Source organism: Hibiscus syriacus, unplaced genomic scaffold (assembly GCF_006381635.1).
Source record: "Hibiscus syriacus cultivar Baekdansim isolate YM2019G1 unplaced genomic scaffold, ASM638163v2 tig00110548_pilon, whole genome shotgun sequence".
In the NCBI taxonomy this organism is placed as follows: domain Eukaryota; kingdom Viridiplantae; phylum Streptophyta; class Magnoliopsida; order Malvales; family Malvaceae; genus Hibiscus; species Hibiscus syriacus.
In genome coordinates, this window is record NW_024062775.1 from 5,244,109 (window position 1) to 5,266,787 (window position 22,679).

The following is a 22,679-nucleotide window of genomic DNA, read 5'->3' on the forward strand; positions in this document are numbered from 1 at the left end:
CCTTTAATGGTAACGGATACCCATTTCAACCATCGGGTTAGAGTTACCGTTGAAGTGTTTGTTGTTCTTTCGACGTAATTAGCAGTAACGTCCGTCCCATGTTTGCTAGTTATTGTGTTGATATTCATCTTGGGTTTACAGAAGCGGTTCAAACCTGGCGCCACGAGAAACTGAAAGAAGCTAAAAAGTTAGCTGATGGAGTAAAGGGATTGAATTCAACTCTTCTGCAAGAGGAAGCAGGTAACTCATAATCCGAAAGGTGGTATATTTTGTTACTTTTAGTTAATTATCAAGATAAAAAGCTTAAAACGGTTTTTACTTGTCGCAGAACTTTAAACATACTATTTTGTAGGGAATTTAGTAAAAGTCTTGGAGTCAGATTGGGCTGCGCTGTCAGAATATTGGCCTTTGGATACCCATTGCAATTGAGAATCAAGAACACAATGATAAGCCTGAAGGCGTGGAAGATACCGGTAATTGTTCGATTTCTCCTGTTGATCAAAACCATAAATTTTTCTCGTAAATAACTACGTTACTCTAACACGGGAGTGACTGTTGGATAATGGGATTATATCCGATCCAACAAGGGTATGTTCATTTTTTTCTCAAAGGTTTTCTTTATTCATATAATTGAAGGATCATAACCACATACCCCATATCCAAATGTTCGGAGACGGGTTTTCGGAAAATGAAGAGTTGGACAACATAGGTCAAAATATCATGCATATTATAAGTTAATATCATGATTGAAATGGATGTCAATGAGGTCTAATTCTATTGTACAGAAGATGTAGAACAAATTTTAGCGGGGAGGCCTCTTCCACCAGAATGCAACCCTGAAATTCATACTGATTATGATGGTGATTGTGTTCGATGGGGTCTTTCCAACCTCCAAGAAAGTGCAGCTGATTGCTGCCAGGCTTGCCTAGATCAAGCAAAATCCGCGAAGCCAGATCAAAAGAAATGCAACATATGGGTTTATTGTCCATCCGAGTCCGGCTGCTATTCCCCAGATAAATATGAACACAAACACATGGTCTGCTGGCTGAAATACGTAAGCTTTCAATCCGTTAAGTTACCATTTCTTGGCACATTTACATCCAACAGAAGTTGTTTTCAACTCAAAGCTAATTGAATTGCAGTCGGAGATGCCGTCTTTGAACTTTAAGGACCGATACTCTGAAGAATATAGAAATAGCCACCCGAATGTGCCTGTTTTCGTCCCTTGGGTATCCGGTGTCATTAGCGTCTGAAATTCAATCGACAAGACACGATCATCGACAGTTGATCCGAGATCTCGCTGCTGACACTTTAGAATGCTCCATTTACATCTGATCAACAGAGCTCGATTTTTTCTTGTACCAGGAACAAGATGAGAATTTAAGAGGCTTTTCTTTGTAGTTTAATTAACTCCATTGTTTAAAAAACAATGGATTTTTTTGTTAGGGGTAACTTGAATGATTTCCTAAATAATTAGTTAACCATTCTAATTTGGTTCACGCAACCACTAACACGTTAGCACCTGCCATTATCTATAATCAAGGTTTTTATATAACTTGTGATATATGCAGGGATGGAGGGGTGTTGGAGTACAATCTTGCCCTCTAAATATTTAAACTTTTTTATAACTTAGATATTTGTTATATTTTTCGTTAGTAATCTAATTTTAAATCTTTTAAAATTTTATATCCTAAATTTTTAAGTATAATTTATTAAAATCTGAAATAAAAGTTTTGACAAGTATAATTAATATTAATTAAAAAGAGTTGATTGCATCACATGTCTTTAAAATATGACTCTTATTTTAAATTGGACTCTAAACTTTATATATTTCAATTTCATATCTAAACTATGACAATTATTTTAAATTAGTTCTCAAACTTTTGAATATTTCAATTTCATCCTCAAACTATGACCTTTGTTCTAAATGGGTCCCTAACATTTTTTGAACATTTCAACTTTATCCCAAAATATACGTATATGCTAATCACATCTCCTGTTAATAAAATCATTTGGCCAAGTTATATTGTTATATGTTTGAAAAAACAAATTTTAGGTTAAATTATGGTTAAAATAAATTACATATTTGGATTAATTTGAAGAATAAATTAAAATATTCAAAAGTTGTATATTATAAAAACTAAATTTATAATATACAAAATATAATTAATATAAAAATTAAATTTCAAAAAGTAATCATATTAATTTAATTATCATAAGTTTATTATAAATTTAAAATAACATAATTATATTAATTATAACTTCACTTATAAGTCAAGATAAATATCAGATCACTTTAACATGTCGGATTATTTACAGGTTTAGTCAATTACAGGTCAGGTTGAAAACATGTCAGGTTGAAAACAGACCGGGTAATATCAGTTATTTACCATATCAATCTCGGGTTCGAGTTCATATCAGTTGGATGCAGTTCGGGTTCAGGTATCATATTTTCGGTTTAATTCAGGTTCAGGTCGTTCTCAGGTCGGGTGCAGGTCGGGTTCAGATCCACAATTTCCAGGTCCAACTCGGGTTCAGGTCAACACCAGTTCCGAGTCGAGTCGGTTTCGGATCGCCACAACGCAGGTCAAAAACACTTTTGACTCAAGTCGGTTTCAGTTAGTTTTACAAGTCGAGTCGGCTTTTTACACCCTTAATGCTAACTACCCATCGTTTCATACGGATAAAACATACATCCACGCCCACCTCTACATTTCATGAAATCATTAAACGCAAAATGTATGCAAAAAAAATTTAAGGTTAATTTATCTCAACAATAAACATAAATATTGGGTCCGAGTCACCGATTGAGATGGTTCATTTACTAATGCCCTCACTCACAAACAGGGAACATTGCCCACTATAAAGTTTTGGTCGCAACAATGAAGACAAACTTGGCCTGAAGCGAATCCACGACCCTCGAAATCTTTTGCCAATCTAGGATACAAACAAAACCCTCGTTCTGGCAATTTATCGAACACCTTCCGTCATCCCCTTTGCAGATGAAAGATCAATTCATCCGCGTGAGTTGGTCGATAAAGATTGGTCCTGCAAACAAGTTAGGCAACATTCAATTTCAATCCTACGGGTACTTGACAAACGGATGCGTAAGCGATAGTATTTCAGGTAAGTTGTACGAGTCTGACCAGGAACACGTCTTACTTTACAACACATTGCCGAGTGACGACTGCTGTTATGAGCCAAGCCAATTTCCAATCATTTCAATCGAGTACGATCTCTTGACCCTTTTCTTTTGTACTTCTAGTTTAGGGTTCTAATCAATCGCATTTTAAGTAAAAACACAAACTTTTGATATGTTCTGTCGATAAATAATTTAACTCTTACTCCATGATATGAAATGATGAATCATATCAAAAGTTTAGAGTTTTGACTTAAGCTCTCCAAGGAAGCATCGATATCGAGTATCCAAAATTTGGAATTTGATCGGCTAACAAGAGTGATGAGCTTAATATTAGCACATGATTAAATCGAAAGCAAATACAAAATTAAGACGTTGGAAGAATAATTGGCCATCATTTTCACATACACTGCACGGACGCCTGTGTTGAGACTACAATGATTGATAAATAAATAAAAATAATTAATGTGAAGAAATTCGGCACTTATCAATTTTATTTTTAATTTTCCAGGAGAGAAAAAAAAAACGAAAAGCAGAAGGGAACAAAAAAATGCCCTCGTGCACCAACTGGAATACTTTTAATGCACATCACAACTTTAAATTTATAAATAAATAAATTATTATTTTTAATTAATCACTGGTATCCGATCTATTGATCGATTAATTCAGATTGGGTACTGCATAGGCGATGGCGACCCTCCCAACCCAGTTTGCTCTATTCGCAAACGTCAAGATTTGAACCCCTAACATTACTTAAGGACATAATGTCTTATCCCATTAGACCAACTGATTGTTGGTAATTATTATTTATTATTAATTGATTGGCAATAACTAAAAGTGCACAAATGAGATGCATGTGTTCGTGTGGGTGGACATCCCTCTCCCGACCTAAAACTAATTGGTAATATTTTTTTAAATAATGCCTAATTAATCGATATAAAATAATATTTATTATCTGTCTGATTTCTTTCATTTTCAATTTCCCCCCTCTTAATATATTGATGTGTTTCATTTCTTTTTTAGTATTTCTATTCCGTTGTAATCAAATACTAATCTATGTGTCGGCAATCTTCCTCTCAATTATATTTTATCTTATTTATGTGCATATAATTAACATTAGAAGGTGCTTATTGTTCCATTTGTCACATGCTAGAGATGTCCACGAGCATATGGCCAATATGTTTATTATTATTATTATTTTTTTGTGTTTGTGAGAAGGAAAAAATATGTATGTATGTTAACATGGTTTGAGCTGTCCAGTCTTCATGCATATGGGTGGAGTTCAATCATTTGGATTCCAATACCTTTACTTTGACTAATGTTTTGGAACTATTGAAAAAAGTGTACAACCTTTTAAATAAAGGATTAGTCTTATAAAACAATTGAAATACAAAATCATAGTGAAAAATATAAGTGTATGACCCTTTACTAACTCTAATATAGCCTCAAATCTTTAGTAACTCTACCAAGGTTTAATTGACTATAACTGAATCTATAAGGTTATATTAAAGTTAGTAAAGGATTAATCTCATTCTACGTAAATTATACGTGGATTTTTTTAATTTTCATTTCTTATCTAAATTTGAATTATATTTTTGTATAGGTGAGTACAAATAAAATTTTAAGAGGACACAATCAATTAAATAAATAATTTCCTAAATAAAATTTAGATTTCAATATGAAGACGTCTTCATTCTCACTTGATGTAACTGTTATTAAACTTTTTTTAAAGATTTTTAATATATATATATATATATATATATATATAATATGGGGAATAAATTAAATGCATCTATTGTGGCAAATCCTTTTCTAAGGATTTGGCCATGGATCCTACGAATTCTATTAGGTCACCATCTATTCCACCTTTTGTTCCACATCAAGACAAGCAATCAACTTCGGGAAAGTAGGAAAATTTTGGGGGTTGAAGAAGAACACACACGAATTCAATAGAAAAAAAATACAGGGGAGGTCACATAATTATGGTTTGGTAACAAATAAGTTACTTTTTTATTCTAAAAGTTACCAATAACTACTCAATAATGTTATTATAAGCATTTAACTGTTATTAAACTTTTTTAAAGATTTTTATATATATATATATATATATATATATGGGGAATAAATTAAATGCATCTATTGTGGCAAATCCTTTTCTAAGGATTTGGCCATGGATCCTACGAATTCTATTAGGTCACCATCTATTCCACCTTTTGTTCCACATCAAGACAAGCAATCAACTTCGGGAAAAGTAGGAAAATTTTGGGGGTTGAAGAAGAACACAACACGAATTCAATAGAAAAAAAATACAGGGGAGGTCACATAATTATGGTTTGGTAACAAATAAGTTACTTTTTTATTCTAAAAGTTACCAATAACTACTCAATTAAATGTTATTATAAGCAATTTATTTTATCATTAAATATTAAATGAAATAGTGACTTGGTATTGTGTAATAATAGTTTGAGTCCATAAAACTTATAAAATTTATCATTTCGATCATAATCCAAAACAGTTCAATAACTATAACCCTTCGTATTAAAAAAAACTATCATTAATAAAAAAATCATCATTTTTATCAATATGGGATAAGTACAAGATAATATTTGTTCATAGATAACTCTCAACCTCTCGATATTGAACGCTCGCACCCCTGATATCTATGGTGTTCGAACACGAATCCCCAAAGAATAACAACAATTTCTTTACCACAGAGGTCACTTGGTTCGTAAAAAAATCATTATTTTTATGTCTTTGTTCTTCTCCTAGATATGTCATTACTTTTATGGTATGATAATAATTTAATAGTAACTTATTGTTGTTTTATAGTAAAATGCAATTATCCAATTAATACTCTAAAACGATAGATTCGCTTGATTTGGTAATATCACAAAAAATAATTAAATTATTAGAATCTTTAAATATTAAAAGTTAAATTTATTGATTTATTTTGAACTAAGACAAAATTAATAGAATGTATAAATTTCAAGAACTAAAGATGTTATTATACCATAACACATTAAATGTTTCTTTCAATTTTAACGATGAATAACTAATTTATAATAATATTTTAATTATATTATATATCTATTACTGTAAGAAAAAAATGATATACTTATTCATTATTAAATGAACTTGAATACAAAGAGAAATTCCAAAGACAAAAAGGCTCAGTATCCATATCCTTTATGAATGAAATATTGTAACATGCTTGATTAGACTGATCATCTTGTACACCTACTGTACGGAGCCGTGTGCAATTTGCAATTTGCAATTTGGCTTTTTGCCCTATCATAATTCAATCAATGCCAAGAAGCAAGAACCACAAGCTTTTTTTCTTCCATTTCTGGACCATTTTCTCTTTACATAAGATATGTTTTTGTTGATTTTTACACCAAAGGCATGGATCATATGGTTTAGGTGTAAAATTAAGGCAGAAGATGTGGCTGGTACCAAACTCGGGTGGATCTTTGGCAGAGGACATTAAGTACTAATTAATGGCAAAGGGTGCTTTTATACTTGCCACTTCTCCTTGACAAAAGGACCATCTTTGCTACGCACTTGAAAAATTATTAATTTTCATATAGACAATGTTCATTAGTTGTCAAGTAAGCATGTGGCTTCATTTTTAATTTTATTTAATTTTTTAAAATAAATTTCTTAATTAAAAAAATATTTTTCATAAAACACCAAAAATTTTATAAAACCATAATTCTCAAATTTATAAAACCTTAAATTCATTTAAATTTAGGAATTTAAGAGATTTGAACGATTCTAAGGGGATGACTAACAATGGGAGTCCGATGACAAATGCATATTGGACGGTGGTGGCCGACCATCGTAATAAACTTTGAGATTAGGGATCCGAGTGTTGAAAGTTTAGAGATTTAAGGTTTATAAAGATTTAAGAATTTAAGTTTATGAACTTAGGGAATTAAGGCGACAATAATGGAGATGATCATCAATAGGATATGACGACGAGTGATTGGACGTTCGAATATGGATAGTTGCGCATTCAACAACACTGGTGGTGTCTGACTGCTGTAATAGGCTTTGGTATTAGGAATTTGGATATTGAAAATTTAGGAATTTAGGGTTTAAAGATATTTATGAATTTAATTGTAAGAGTTTAGGATTTAGAAAGATTCATAGATTTAAGTTTAAAGATTTAAGAAATTAGCACAATGAGAAGGGAATGACCAGTAATGATGGTCAAAAGACGGGTGGGTGGACGTTCGACGCCGACAATGATAGCCAATGATGATAACAAGCTTCGAGATTATGAAATTTGTGAGTTTTTCGTATTCTAGAGAATTTTGATTTTCTTTATAAAAATAATATTTTTAAATTAAAATTTTCATAAAATTATAAATGCGACGTATGTATGTGTTGAGTGATTGAAATCTTTTTAACGTTCATATTGAAATTGACCTTAAAATAAAAATTTTAAAAAATATTTACTTTAATAAAAAAAATTAAACATTTAAAATTAATAAAAATGCATAATTTAAATATTTATTTTAACTAAATCTCATGTATATAAAAGGACAACGGTGATGCTTTAACTGATATATTAAGAAAATTCCTAAAATTTCGGCACGTAATGCAAATTTAGCGTAAGGGTTTGAATGATCGTGCCCATATTCCTTCCCTCAATTAGTAAAGCAAAAATGCTTTAGATGTATAATATGGAATTCGATCAACAAAACTCCAAATCCTTTTTTAATTCAATTAATTTGATTGATTTATAATATCAAGAATTGTTCTCTTTTTAATGTAAATATACAAAATTCTAACAAATAATTACAGAATTCATTCAAAATAAATTTAATAATTATCTTTAAAGATAATATATTATAATTAATTGACGACATATAAATTTATATATGTATTAAATATACATAAATTGTTTAATCTTTATATGAAATATTAAACACAAAAGGTTAATTAAATTGGCAAAGAAAATAAAACATTTTTTCCTCGTCAATCAGAATTTAAACCATATACGAAGCACTTTAAAATATTACAGTTTTTTCCTCTAACTTCAAGACTTCGCTCTGACTAATCTAAATCAACCCGGATCGTACATTTAATTTTAATCGGTGAATCTCTCAACGTAGATTTTCTGTATACACAATGACTCGAACATGAAACTTTGCTTAAGCGATATTGAGTTGTTTACCATTTAAACCAATTCAGTTGATTAAAAAAATAGATAATATTTGATAGAAATGTAATAACATTTAATATTTTATAATTTTTTTTTATATTCTTATAATCTTATACGACTCGACGTGATTAGTTTATATTTAGAGAAAAGACTAGAATACATGGAGTTCACATAAAAATGAAATATTTATCGAACTACATAGATAATATACCAAATAGAAACTGTTAAAGGTTTTTCAGACACTACCAAACAAACTTTCGTGCTGAAAATCTTGAAGAATGAGTTGTGTCCTAATCTACATATTAATTTTTTAAATCATAGTTAAGCGTGAAAGAGTTTAAGATTCTAAAATATATCTAGTTAATTAAGAGGGCTTGATACTTAGATTATTAAAAAAATGTTTTAAACAACTATGGATTCCTATAATAATTTTTATTGGACCTGCTTATATTACTTCGAGGTCTTTAAGGGTAGGGTCCCCTTCCTACTGTGCTGCATGGTTTGGCCTATATATATACCCTTCTGGCAAATTTAGAGTTAGGAGAACTCCCCAACAATTTAGAGAAGTTGTTTCTTTTCCTTTGAAAAGAGAGCTTATTGGGAGAAATAATGGGTGTTTTCATGGTGATTATTGGGTTGTTTTCAATTGTGCTCTGCATATGCACTGCTGTTTTGAGATGGAATGAGATGAGATACAGGAAGAAAGGTCTGCCCCCTGGTACAATGGGTTGGCCTGTCTTTGGGGAAACCACTGAGTTTCTCAAGCAAGGCCCTAACTTCATGAAAAACCAAAGAGCAAGGTATTTTAACCCTCAAATCTTTGTAAACACAACAGCTGTTTGATGAAATAACTTCTTCTTCTTTTCCTTTTATGGAAGCAACGGTGTTTTCTTTTTTGGTCACTTGAAAACAATTCAAGATGGTGTTCTTGTAAATTTAGCTTTAAAAAAGAGTAAGAATCATGGGGTTTTAATAGAGTTTTTTTTTTTTTGGTTATTAACAAACAGGTATGGCAGTTTCTTCAAATCACATATCCTAGGGTGTCCTACTGTTATTTCCATGGATCCAGAGCTCAACAGATATATACTAATGAACGAAGCCAAGGGCCTTGTTCCGGGTTATCCACTGTCCATGCTCGATATCTTGGGCAAATGCAACATCGCAGCCGTCCATGGCTCCACTCATAAGCAAATGAGAGGTGCCCTCCTTGCCCTCATTAGCCCCACTATGATCAGACAACAACAACTCCCCAAAATCGATGAATTCATGAGAGCTTTCCTCTGTAATTGGGACAACAAAGTCATTAACATCCAAGACAAGACCAAAGAGGTTTGTGTCCTTGAATATGTCACATTCAAAGCTCTTCCTTTGTTTCTAATATGTTTTTTTCCCCTCTTCTTCTACAGATGGCTTTTTTATCATCACTTAAGCAAATCGCCAGTGCTGAGTCCAGTTCAGTAGCTAAAGAATTCATGCCTGAGTTCTTCAAACTCGTTTTAGGCACCTTATCGCTTCCTATCGATCTTCCCGGTACGAATTATCGTGGAGGATTTCAGGTAATTTCACAAGCCATCTCCATCTCCAGCTCCTATATCTTTTGTATTTTATTTCAGTTCATGTTCTTACGGTCTAACAATGATTTTGCAGGCAAGAAAAAACATTTTGAAGATCCTGGGACAACTGATAGAACAGAGAAGAGAGAGTGAAGAATACCACAAGGACATGCTTGGTTACTTGATGAAAAATGATGACAGTAATCGACATAAACTAAGTGATGATGAGATCATTGACCAAATCATTACAATCTTGTACTCTGGTTATGAAACTGTTTCGACAACATCAATGATGGCTGTCAAGTATCTCCATGATCATCCAACAGTTCTTGAAGAGCTAAGAGTAAGTTCAACTTTGAGCTGTTCTTTTGTCATTGTTTCATTTGTTTTCCTCTGGTTTTGATTTTACTGTTATATATTTCCCCAGAAAGAGCATATGGGAATTAGAGCAAGAAAAAAAGCTGATGAACCGATTGATTGGAATGACCTGAAGTCAATGAGATTTACAAGAGCAGTATGTAAATTTGTAACTTTTCTGAAGAACCCTCTGTTCTTTTTTAATAATTAATAGTAAAAAGTTTAATGATTTGGTTTGCTACTTTTGATGCAGGTAATTTTTGAGACTTCAAGGTTAGCTACAATTGTTAATGGAGTCTTGAGGAAAACTACTCAAGAAATGGAACTAAATGGTGAGCCATTAATAAATTTCAACTTTATGTGTTCAAGAAGCTGAGTTTGCAGTTTAACTGCACTTTTTAGAACCTTTTTTTACACATTTTGTGATAAAAAAGAATGTAAAAGAAAATCAGATCATCTTGCTTTGGTGGACCTTACCCCTATCATGATTTACAATGGTATACCTACCAATCCAGCTAGACTGTTCCCTGGATGATTCATTGTCATATTTTTTCAATGATTTTTCAAAAGAAAGGAAGCTTTATATATATATATATATATATATATAACTTTTACAACTCTTTGCCAAATGATTGAATGTTCACCAATGACTAATTAACTTATTTTCTCAGGATTTGTGATTCCTAAAGGGTGGAGAATTTATGTTTATACAAGGGAAATAAACTATGATCCATTCCTATACCCAGATCCATTAGCTTTCAGTCCATGGAGATGGATGGTTAGTAAACCCTAATTTCTCCTGCAATTTTTGGTTTTTGTTTTTTATCCATGCATGATTATAAAATGGTTGATGAAAACAGGACAAGGGCTTGGAATCTCAAAGTTATTTCTTGATATTTGGAGGAGGCACCAGGCAATGTCCAGGGAAGGAACTTGGAATTGCAGAAATTTCCACTTTCCTTCACTATTTTGTAACTAGATACAGGTAATTTAATTGTCTAGAAAAAGTAATTTACTTGAAAAATAATATTTAAGAAGAAAAAAAAAGGAAATTGATTTTTCTTTCTTTTGTGGGTGCAGATGGGAAGAAGTTGGGGGAGAAAAATTGATGAAATTTCCAAGAGTGGAGGCACCAAATGGACTGCACATTAGAGTTTCATCCAACTGACTGGTAGATGTATGTATATAAGTGAGATATAGAGTAATCAAGAACAAAAAAATTGAGATTTTGTACAATTAAAACATGTTCTAACAAGAGTAGGAAATGATTAATTTTTCCTGTTCCTAGGATCTAATGTAGACTGTAGTGGTATTGAAGATAAACCCATGCTTGATGTGAAAGATAAACGACTCTCCATTGTTATTGAAGGCATTATTCTATGTAAATCAGGCCCCAAAACAACCCCAATCAAAGGTATAATCCCCAACTAATCAAGCCTATTCCCCATGAAGCAATTTTCTTATACTATTATCTTTAGATAATCTGAATTACAAGAATAATTCATCGAACCGCTATGTTCATTTACTTTCCTAAATCTGAGCGCAGGAGCTGCTGCTAGAATAACATGTGTAGCTGTTGACGAGCAGGGTTATGAAACAGCACCTTTCTCCATCTTAAACACACCGACAGATTCAAAGGGATATTACCTTGCGGCATTGTACCCTCACCAACTCATTCGCCACAGCCTAAAGCTTGCAGATTGCAAAGCGTTCCTTCTAGAATCGCCATTGGAGACTTGTAAAGTTGCGACAGATGTTAACAAAGGAATGACGGGTGCTCCCATTTCTTACCGTCGACTGCTCCACAACAAGAAGATGAAGTTGTATTCAGTTCCACCTTTCATCTTCTCTAATGGTTATTGAAAATATAAATTCTCTATGATCATTTGCTACTTCTTTGTCAAAAGATTGATTTTCGATTTTTTTTCTTCTAATTTTATGATTTTTTTAAGGGGAAATGGTTGTGATTTGTTCTTATAAGTGACGTTGCGTACTAATAAGAAAGGTAAGTTTTTCCATTCGCATGGTATTATAGTATTAATAAACTTTGTACTCTAATTTATTACAATTGATATTATTTTAGGGTGATTACAAGGTAGTACATGTCCATAATTTTCTTAGTCCTTTGATAATGGAGGCACACATACCTTGTAGACATAAATATTTGAATCCAAAATCTTGTAGCTGTTCGAATCCGAAACTAGAAAAACACTCTTTTATCACTAAAGTCGCTCAATAATTCTAAATAATCATTTTTGGCAAACAAAAACTAAGTCTTGAGCCAAAAACACTGGGATTTTGAGCTTTTGAAGAATTCCTCATTCCATGCAAAACTCTTAAGATGTCTCTCGCCTCTCTTTATCCGGAAACTCGTGCCGCGTCTCCAATAGAAGTAGCAATTGCAGCAACACCAGAGCATCAGCTGAAAGATGAGCTCGGTATCGTTATACCAAGTACCAACTATAAGAAACTTGGACTTTCTTGAGATGGGGAGGCCCTTTTTTCAGTCTTACCATCTCATCATCGTTCAAGACGGTGACCCTTCGAGGACCATCGATGTCCCTAATGGCTTTGATTATGAGCTTTACAACAGGAATGACATTAACAGGATTCTGGGTCCCAAGGCTTCCAACATTTCGTTCAAGGACTCCGCGTGTCGTTGCTTCGAAAAATAGCATGCATCGTGCCCTTACTTTCAACACGTGACCTACACCACGTCAGTGATATACGTTGATCGTTAGTCAACTATCGATTTTCATTCAACCAAAGAAATTGTCTCAAAATATAGTGTTTAAAAAAAGAGAAATGATTAAAGTGACTATTTTATCAAAAGCCGAAGTAAATTGCAGCCACAATACAACGTAACGATCGCATCGTAACGTTTTTGAAGGTTACTGTGACACAATATTAGCGCAACGTGACAAGGAAACCGCATCACGACTGTTGCAGTCTAAAACCGTTACGTAACGCCGCAACATGCTATAAATTGCACTGCAATGCCGCAACGAACTTAAATTATCCGAACTACAAAATTGCATAGATGAATTGTTTTAATTTAATTCTTAAAAATATATTATAAATATATATCATTAATAATATCATAATAGTTATGTTTAAATTAATTACTTAAATTTGAATTAATTAAATTATTTATTCACGTTATTTTAAAATTAAATTATTTTAAAATTAAATTAATTTTAATTTAAATTGAATATTTCTCATAGCTAAAATTGACGGAATTAATTTTAAATTAAATTCTTAAATTAAAATTAAGTACCATAATTATATGTTTATTTTTTATTATATAAATTTTGTATAATAGAAGAATTTACTTTATAATATTATAATACTACATGTATTTTATCTTTTTATTATAAAATTATAAAATTTTATCTAATTAATAATTAATAAATAAATAAATAATGTTATAAATAAAGTAAAGAAAGGAATATATTTTTGGACAAATTTTTTGACTAAAAGAAAAAAAAAGTGACAAGTGTACATGTGTGTAAGAGTACTAACTATTAAAGCAAATAGTGTGAATTTCTTTACACTTCTCCTTTCTCCTTTCTCCAAAGTTCTAATTTCTAAGAGAGTTTCTTTCAAATTTTTTAATTTTTCCCCACCATTTCAAGAGATTATTTTTCTTCTTTTCATTTTAACTTCAAAACTAGTTCTCAACTCAACATTGAAGTGAAACATACAAGTAAGTTATTTTATTATTATTTTGTTTATTACATAGTCCAAAAATTAAATTTATTTTAAAAGTTGAATCTAGAATTATTGTTAGGGTTAAATTTTATTGTTAGTTTTAAGTTTTATAATTATTATTTTATTTTTTGAATACTTTATTAGCTTATTTGATTTCATATAATGAATAACAAATGGTTTATATGCAGCAATAAGAGAAGAAGAAAAATGACACGTCCTAGAGGTACTATCTTTAAAAAATCCATTGATGCTAGCAATGTTACCTCTCGTACTGCTGAGTATTATTTTGATGTAATGGACAAAATGATGGATGAAATTGATGAAGAATTTATTGTTCAATTTGTTACAGACAATGAACCATCAATCAAAGTTGGTGGTAAAATGTTGATGCAAAAGAGAAAACACTTGTATTGGTCAGCATGTTCTGCTCATTGCTTAGATCTTATTTTGGAAGAAATTGGAAATAAAAAAGGTGTGAAAAGTGTCTTAGATCAAGCAAAAAAGATCACTTCTTTCATATACAATCATGCATGGACGATTGATTATATGAAAAGATATACTAAAGATATAGAACTCTTACGTCCTTGGATCACTAGATTCGCTACCAATTTTATTGCTTTGGAGACTATTGTTAGAATCAAACAACACTCAAAGAAATGGTGACTTCTTTAGAATGAAAAAGGTCCACATATGTAAGAAAACCAGCTGGATTAGAGATGATGAAAGTCATTAACTCCACACAATTTTAGAAAAAGGCGGGTGATTTCTTAAAGACCCAAGAACCGTTGGTTAAAGTATTAAGGATGTGTGATAGTGATGAAAAACCAACCATGGGTTTTATTTATGAAGTCATGGACAGAGCAAAATTGACGATTCAAAGAGATTATCGCTATTACTAGAAATATTGAGAAATAATTGATACAGGGTGGAATAATCAACTTAATGATGATTTACATTATGTTGGTACGTTATAAAACTTTTAAATTTAAATTGTGATATCTTATTTAGATATTTATTATATTTTTTTGTATAGAATATTTCTTAAATCCACAATTTTTATACGACGACAATTTCACAAGTGAAGTGATTCGTGAAATTATGAACGGCGTTAGAAATGTCATACAAATGATAGAACCAAACTTGAATGATCAAATTTTGGCAATGAATCATGTATGTATTTTATATACTTAAATGGTTTGAGAAAACTTATAATGTATCATGTTTTAACTACTAATTTATTTATTTATTTTAGTTGTTGTTATATCGAGATAAAATAGATTCTTTCGGAACATTATTAGCTCAAGCTGCTATTTTGAAGACTAACTCTAGTAAACAAAAAAAAATTATCGGCTATAGTTTTATAGATAATAAAGATATATGTACAAATACTTTATGAATTGTATCTTAATATTTGTGGATTTTAATCTGATTAATCTTGAGAATATTTTTCAAAAAGAGGATCTACTAAATGCATGGATTGAAGAAAAATAGGATGGTACGCTTGATAGTGAACAAAATTTCTCATGGTTGCCTGAGGAGTTACTTAATGAAACTGATAAAGAAACTCAAGGTGAAGACATGAATAGTTCATCTGCTCCATCTAATGAGGAAGATGTTCAACTATCGACGTTAAGTGATGATGATGATGGTGATGATGATGATGGTGGTGGTGATGATCATGGTGACGATAATGAAGGTACTTACCAACCAGAATATGAACACATTTATTCTAATACTTTTCATGGATATCAAGGTACATTCAGATATTCTCATACTGATAATTCAGGTTTGTATATAACAAATGCATCACAAAATAGAAGAGATGAGGATGATATAACTCATAGGAGGATGGGAGAACACTTTTATGATTCATTTACAGGTTCATCATCATATAGTTCAGCTACAAATGATAATGAAATTAGTGAATAATCTTATGGTTCTCATTCTTATGAACCAAATGCATATTATCCACTTTACCATGAACAAAATCCAAGTTATGGATTTTTTAGTCATCATTTATCATGCAACATATTTACTACCAATGATGCATCTTATGATGCACATAATGTGATGTCTTCTTCACATGGAACATGAAGGAATCAAAACCAAGACAATAATAAAAATGGAAATGCTTTAGATCTGCCATGCCATTCATTTTGGTAGTAAACTATAAGAAATAAAATTTTTATTTGTATTTATGTATTTTTTTCTAAGTTATGTAAAATGAACGTTTTTATGTTAAAATATGATAAATTTAATATGTTTTTAGTGAGATTATTTATATATTATTCATTAACATTATAATTGTTATTACCCATTATTCATTATGATAGCACTTGTATGGTTTATATTTGTTTTTAATAAATTTTTATCTATGAAATTGCATTTTTATTTTTAAAATAAAATACTAAAAGAGTATATTAATATTAGTATATTAAAAGATAACTGCAAACTATATAAATATAATATTTTAGATATATTGTGATTTTTTAGGAAGAAATCACGCCTGCGATAGCCGTGACACATTACGTAACGTTCACAACATCCGCAACCGCAACTCTGCAATTGCATCCTATTGAGTCAATCGAAGTGTTTTCAATACATCCGCAATAAAATCCGCAACCGTAATTCGATACTATGCGCCGAGCTGGCCAAGTTGACCTTTACTTCCAATCCGCAACCGTAATTCGATACTATGCGCCGAGCTGGCCAAGTTGACCTTTACTTCCACAAGCTGGCCGAGGCCATGGTCTCTTGGATTCAAGCTTGGGATGAGCTCAACCCCACTGCTGCTTTGTCGAATGGCAAAACAGGTTAGAAAATTTGTAGCACATATGCAAATGCCATTGTCAACGTATTTGGGAAGTTCAGATTGTGCTTAACAGCTGAAGATCCTAGGCTCAGTGACAAACAAATTTTTCTTCTTTTGTACCTTTATTTATGTATTAATATTATCTTATTTTTCAGGAGATTTACTAGGGATGTAATGTGATTCTATTAAGAAGTCACAATAATAAAATGTATAAAGGTAAATTTAGTCATAACGTTTAATTTTTTAATAAAATTAATCTTTTTAAAATTAATTTTAACCATCATGTGTTACAAAAAGTTGAATTATTTTTATTGGAGTGACGTGATTGTTAAATTATATAAATAAAGTGATCCGGTTATAAATTTACTCATAATACAGTGAAATGTTTTATAGTTTACCCATCAAGACTCACTTGCAATTAAATGACTCGATTGAAATTTTATAAAATTAGATGAGTAATTTATAAACTTAAACATAATATTATGATCTAAAATTGAATTTACCTTGAGAAATATGTTAGATAAACAAACCAATTCGGCGGCAGATGGTTGAAGCTTCTCAACACTGAAAAAAGACCAAAGGCTTTTTCATGGCTGTAGTTTCAAGTGCTCATTCAGCTATATTCTCCAAAACCTCCCTTTTTCACCACATAAATGGTTTCAAACGCTTCTCTTCTTGCTTACCGTTTTCTTCCTCTGCTGCTGCTTCTCTTTCTTCTAAGAAAAAATGGAGACAACCAGTGGCTTCCTCCGTGTTAGAGCTTGGTGGAATCAAAATTGCTAAAGATGGTAGAAAAATGCTATTTTTTGTGAACTTGGTTTCTTATTGACTGTTCTTGAACTGGGCCATTTCATTGTTTTCTGATTTTGCATTTTAACTAGATGAGCCCATCTATTATTGCATTTTCTTTCTTTGGGGAATGGGCAGTTTCCCCTTAAATTAATCTAATTTGGAGCTATGAGAATATGCCCTTTGTATATGCAAGTTGTATTTGATAAAGGAAATTAAATTTATTGGGTATTTGTTTGGAATGCTTTGTAATGGAAGATGTTTATAAGGTGGTTAATCTAAGCCGATTACACCCTTCCTGTTGTAATGTTAAATGATTGAAAATAATCTGCAATGGGAATCAATTGGTGATATTTTTTTTGGTTTAAATATTTTTATTGTGAGGGATTTTGATTCATGGATTTATGTGTATTCATAGTTTACAATTGGCTTAGTGTTTATTGGATGATGGGATTTGTAGATGTGGTGAGGGATGACCCGACAAACAATGTTCCGGACACGATTTTCTCGAAACTGGGAATGCAGCTCCACAGAAGGAATGACCACCCAATTGGGATTCTGAAGAATGGGATATATGAATATTTTGATACTAATTACCCGACTAAGTTCGATAAGTTTGATGATCTCTGCCCAATTGTATCAGTGAAACAGGTACAACGTGATCCACAGCTCCCTGTATTTTCTTTTCCTCGCGTAAATAATACTGGATGGAAAGGGAATATCTTTTGAGGTTAGATATTTCTGTAAATTCAATCCTATGATCTATATGAAGTTTTGCAGATAACAGAAGCTTGTCTGCTTTTGTATTACCTTATGGATTTCATAGGTTACTATGTAAGTTTGAACCTTTCTGTATTTGTTTGTCTCTGGATTAGTGACCGAGGGAAAGAGATAATAGACATTTTTCTCCTTACATATGGCTTGAAAAGCATGTTTGTTCAATATACCTGGGCTCTCTAGTCAATTTGTTAAATTGAACATGTGATTTTGAGTATCATTAAGTCCTTCAGTGCACAAGGGTTTTACTTTTCTGCACAGTTGTTTTTGGAGCTCTACAAGCAGCATGACCAACTTCTAAAAGAGTCTTTATTTTGGTTTTAGGGTCACTCAATTCTTAAGCGGTGGAATGATCAATGAATTAATTCGCGCTTATATATTGAAAAATCTACGTTATTGGATTCTAGGCCTCTATGTTTATCCAATTTTATGTGATCCTTAAATAACCTTTTCTCCTCTGTATGATGAACTAATTTAAATTGTCTTAATTATGTTACAATATATGTTGGATCATTGGACAAGTTTTTGAGAAAATTTATTTGGTTATGGCAGTAAATCTTTATTTATTATTTTTCCAGAATTTTGATGATGTATTGGTGCCAGCCGATCATGTAAGCAGGAGCTATAATGATACATATTATGTTGACTCTCAAACTGTACTGAGGTGTCATACAAGTGCACATCAAGCAGAGCTGTTGAGAAGGGGACACACTCATTTCCTTGTAACCGGCGATGTTTACCGTAGAGATTCTATAGATTCTACACATTACCCCGTGTTTCATCAGGTTTCACTTTGTTGAAATTATCTTCAATTTTACTAGCTTTATAAAATTCTCCTCGAAGAGCTTTGATTTGACATGTAAAATTTGTTATAAGATGCTAATGTTCATAATTCAGGGTCATTTCTTTTGTTCCCCTCTAAAGTATATTCCCCTTTACATTGCAGATGGAAGGGGTTCGTGTTTTTACACCAGATATTTGGGAGGGGTCAGGTTTGGATCCAACCTCATATGCAGCTGAGGACTTAAAGAAAAGTCTAGAAGGCCTAGCTCGCCATTTATTTGGTAAATTTTAGATCCAAAGCTGTATTGAGGTATTACATGTTTGCAAAATTATACATACCTGCCACAATGAGTATATTATTGGCGTTGGCAAAAAATCATATTCCATATTGAACCAAGATCTTTGTTCGCATCATGAATATACTATTGGTTTCGGTAATGAGATGGAGCTTTTTTGAAAAGAATTAATCGCAGATTTGCAATTATATTTCATTTTATTGGAAATACCATGGAGATGCATATATTAGTGCTGTCATGCTATGAAATCTACAAAAGATTTTATGGAAAGAAGTAACTAACTGACTACTATAGATTCTGATCACTTTTATGAAGTTACTCGTCAAAGGTTTGCATTGTAAAGACTAAAATACGCCAATTAGCCTCAATCTGTTAACGTTCCAGGTGCTGTGGAGATGCGTTGGATTGATGCCTATTTCCCATTTACCAATCCTTCATATGAACTTGAAATCTATTTTAAGGTATTCTCTTTGTCCTTTTTTCTGTAAGATGGTCTTATTGTTTTGCTGTAAGTTTAAATTATTTAGTTGAAGTATTTTGAGTAGCTTTTGCCTTTTCCTTTGCTTGATTTATTACAGTGTTCATAGTCTTTTTGTCAAAAATTCTTTTATGATTATTTAACAACATTATATTTAGAGGGCGGTGACTACATGCATGTTTGTAATCTGGCTTTTAGTCCTCACTTCTACTTTACTTGTTCTATCTGAATCATTTTAAGTTAATTACTAGTACATCTGATTAACTTTAGCACCGAGTATAACGTACCAGCAACCTACAACAAATTTCAGGAGAAATGGATGGAGGTTTTGGGTTGTGGGGTGATGGAGCAAGAAATATTGAAAAGTAACGGTAGACTGGACAGTGTTGCTTGGGCCTTTGGACTTGGATTGGAGCGGCTAGCAATGGTTTTATTCGACATTCCAGACATTCGCCTATTTTGGACAACTGATGAGCGATTTACCTCACAGGTAGATGCTGAATGTAGCTCCATGATTTGAATGTTGAATTCTTGGAATCCTAATCTAGTGTCTCCTCCAAAGTCTGATTAAGCTATTTGATTACAGTTTTCCGAAGGTCAAATGGGAGTGAAGTTTAAACCCTTTTCAAAGGTATAAATTAAGGAAACGGTTCCATTTAACTCTTTCCACAGTATTTTTTCTTTTAATTGTTTGATGCCTATTACAGAAACATGGGTTGACAACTCAATTGTTTTTGCAGTATCCTCCCTGTTACAAAGATATGAGCTTTTGGATCAATGAATCGTTTACGGAGAACAACTTATGTGAAGTTATAAGAGGAATAGCTGGGGATCTTGTTGAAGAGGTGAGCAATTTAAATCAATAACAACCACCACCTAAAGTCTTTCAACAATGGTAATACGAAGCATTTGACCATCTTTTTTGGTAGGAGTTTAACTTTTTGTTTTGTCACTACCAGGTGAGTTTAATAGATAACTTTACCAACAAGAAAGGAATGACAAGTCATTGTTATCGTATTGCATATCGATCCATGGAGCGTTCACTCACAGATGAGGAGATTAACAATCTGCAGGTAACTACTACACGTTAGCTTTGTTGTTATTTCAGTTTGAAGGTGTTCTTTCGATGTAAAACCACATTGTAAATTGTGGTTTTTGATTGTGAATGCAGTGGAACGTGCGCGAGCAGGTGCAGAAAAAGTTAAATGTTGTTCTGAGATGAGTGTTATCAATGTCTACGCCAACTATAAACTTGTTTTTCTCAAACCATGTATCTGAATGTTTGCTTGGAGCACAATCAAATGGCCCTAACCTATTCAATACTGGAACTTTGCAAATCCGGTTGAAACATGTGACAGTGTTTGTAATAAAAATTTCAATTTGATTATTATTTTACTTTTTGATAATAAAAATGCGTAGTATTACCTTCAAAATTATGGATAAATAATTATCATACGATAAACCCAAAGCCGAAAAGAGTCGAGGTAAATGTATCGATCCAATAGAATTCTTAAGATACAAGGCATTGAATGATCCAATTACAACATTTTTGCAATAGCGTTGAAATTATAACTTAATCATGTGTTAGATAATTTAATAAAGTACAGAAATCACATTTTTGCAAAACTGATTATGCAGCCACAATCACTAACATGCATTCAACCATGATAACTTTTAAGAGATGGAAGTAATATAAGATTAATGCTAGCCTGGTCTATGATTCTGTGGTAGCATCCTTTATGTCTCGGTTTTTGGACGTTTGGTGTCGACCACGTTATCTTGATGACTGAGACATCCATTTACTGTCTCCTCACCCAAAAGTGATATGTGCTTGCTGGTGATTTGGCGGCCAGCCCTAAGCTTCGGTCCCCAATGCCTTTCAGGATTTGGAAGGAATCGAGCAACCTTCTTTGTTTGTGCCTTACTCAGGGATGCAACATCTCGAGCAAAATTTGCCTGCCAAAAGGACAAGGGTTTGCTTGGTTTAAAAAATTATTCAATTGATAATTGATAATCATATAAAAAATATTTTTAATTATTTTATTTAAAAACTAGATAATTATAAACTTAAGAGTAAACATGTATAATAGTAAAAATATCCTCAACGTTTGCTTGATTTTTCAAATTCTCTTTTATTGATGTTATGTCACATTAAAATTATTAAGTAAATTACACCATATATTACTAGACTTTAGTCGTATCATTTATACAATTTAACTTAATTAGAGTCAAATGTTCTTCATAGGGATATCAAATCTAGACCCCTTGGTATTCAAAGCTCACGCTTAATCACTATAGTCCAACTTAAGTTTTGAAAATAATTGTAACACAAATAATTTATATCTTAAATTACAACTGAGATATTAACAACTAGTTGATCAACTGGGATGAGGCATTAGATTCCTTAAGCAAGGTTAAGGGTTCAATTACGACTAAAGAAAATTGGGTTGGGAGGGTCGCCCTTGCCTCTATAACACCTGATCTAGATTAGTCGATGATTAATAGATCGTATACATATGATGTTATACCCAAAAAAATACAATTGAAATTAATTCCAAAATTTATTATTATTATTATTTTCTTTTTACACTTCATCTTTCATCTCATTGTAAAATTGCCATCAAGATTTTAGGATTTGGAGATGAGAGACAAATATATTCAAATAATCACTATATATTTGGTTTTGGAAACTTCCTAGAAGAAATTCAATGAATTAATATCATTGAGTAACCAAATATTTGAACCACTTAAAAGCAAATATATAAAAAGAGTGAACAAAACAATAAATCATAGGCCTAACCAACCTAAAAAATT

The 22,679-nt window shown here is 31.9% G+C and overlaps 4 protein-coding genes across 6 annotated transcripts; all 4 read left to right on the plus strand.

Annotated features, from left to right (window-relative positions):
- Positions 1-400: 400 nt before the first annotated feature.
- Positions 401-1,503, plus strand: LOC120130658 (the record flags this gene model as incomplete). The annotated part of the gene is made up of 3 exons (XM_039147854.1): positions 401-473; positions 786-1,054; positions 1,143-1,503. Coding segments are annotated over 3 exons (453 nt in total), but the record flags the coding sequence as incomplete, so codon positions are not given.
- Positions 1,504-8,831: 7,328 nt separating this feature from the next.
- Positions 8,832-11,489, plus strand: LOC120130527 (cytochrome P450 85A-like). The gene is made up of 9 exons (XM_039147752.1): positions 8,832-9,109; positions 9,317-9,638; positions 9,716-9,865; positions 9,957-10,205; positions 10,290-10,376; positions 10,473-10,551; positions 10,891-10,997; positions 11,080-11,204; positions 11,300-11,489. Exons 1-9 carry the CDS (start codon positions 8,919-8,921, stop codon positions 11,385-11,387), a joined length of 1,398 nt encoding a protein of 465 aa, XP_039003683.1. The 5' UTR covers positions 8,832-8,918; the 3' UTR covers positions 11,388-11,489.
- On the plus strand, positions 9,094-21,209 carry LOC120130529 (phenylalanine--tRNA ligase, chloroplastic/mitochondrial-like). Of its 2 annotated transcripts, XM_039147754.1 has the most exons (11): positions 9,094-9,104; positions 17,324-17,530; positions 17,992-18,182; positions 18,887-19,093; positions 19,255-19,372; positions 19,772-19,848; positions 20,176-20,355; positions 20,452-20,496; positions 20,606-20,710; positions 20,825-20,938; positions 21,037-21,209. In XM_039147754.1, exons 2-11 carry the CDS (start codon positions 17,332-17,334, stop codon positions 21,085-21,087), a joined length of 1,287 nt encoding a protein of 428 aa, XP_039003685.1. In that variant the 5' UTR covers positions 9,094-9,104; positions 17,324-17,331; the 3' UTR covers positions 21,088-21,209. The 2 variants fall into 2 exon arrangements, with proteins under 2 accessions (XP_039003685.1, XP_039003684.1); XM_039147753.1 differs by lacking the exon at positions 9,094-9,104 and having other exon boundaries at positions 17,301-17,530; positions 21,037-21,207.
- Positions 11,304-12,237, plus strand: LOC120130530 (proline-rich protein 1-like). 2 transcript variants are annotated; one of them, XM_039147755.1, is made up of 3 exons: positions 11,304-11,396; positions 11,508-11,633; positions 11,766-12,237. In XM_039147755.1, the coding sequence occupies exons 2-3, from the start codon at positions 11,546-11,548 to the stop codon at positions 12,080-12,082; spliced, it is 405 nt and encodes a 134-aa protein (XP_039003686.1). In that variant the 5' UTR covers positions 11,304-11,396; positions 11,508-11,545; the 3' UTR covers positions 12,083-12,237. The 2 variants fall into 2 exon arrangements, with proteins under 2 accessions (XP_039003686.1, XP_039003687.1); XM_039147756.1 differs by having other exon boundaries at positions 11,321-11,396; positions 11,520-11,633.
- Positions 21,210-22,679: the final 1,470 nt, after the last annotated feature.

Bases quoted from the DNA above. Each gene is read 5' to 3' on its own strand.
- LOC120130527 (XM_039147752.1), top strand. From the start codon at position 8,919: ATGGGTGTTTTCATGGTGATTATTGGGTTGTTTTCAATTGTGCTCTGC. The intron at 9,866-9,956 runs GTAATTTCACAA...ATGATTTTGCAG, and splicing joins ATTATCGTGGAGGATTTCAG to GCAAGAAAAAACATTTTGAA. The intron at 11,205-11,299 runs GTAATTTAATTG...TTGTGGGTGCAG, and splicing joins TATTTTGTAACTAGATACAG to ATGGGAAGAAGTTGGGGGAG.
- LOC120130530 (XM_039147755.1), top strand. From the start codon at position 11,546: ATGCTTGATGTGAAAGATAAACGACTCTCCATTGTTATTGAAGGCATT. The intron at 11,634-11,765 runs GTATAATCCCCA...ATCTGAGCGCAG, and splicing joins CAAAACAACCCCAATCAAAG to GAGCTGCTGCTAGAATAACA.
- LOC120130529 (XM_039147754.1), top strand. From the start codon at position 17,332: ATGGCTGTAGTTTCAAGTGCTCATTCAGCTATATTCTCCAAAACCTCC. The intron at 19,849-20,175 runs GTATTCTCTTTG...AACAAATTTCAG, and splicing joins AACTTGAAATCTATTTTAAG to GAGAAATGGATGGAGGTTTT. The intron at 20,711-20,824 runs GTGAGCAATTTA...TGTCACTACCAG, and splicing joins CTGGGGATCTTGTTGAAGAG to GTGAGTTTAATAGATAACTT.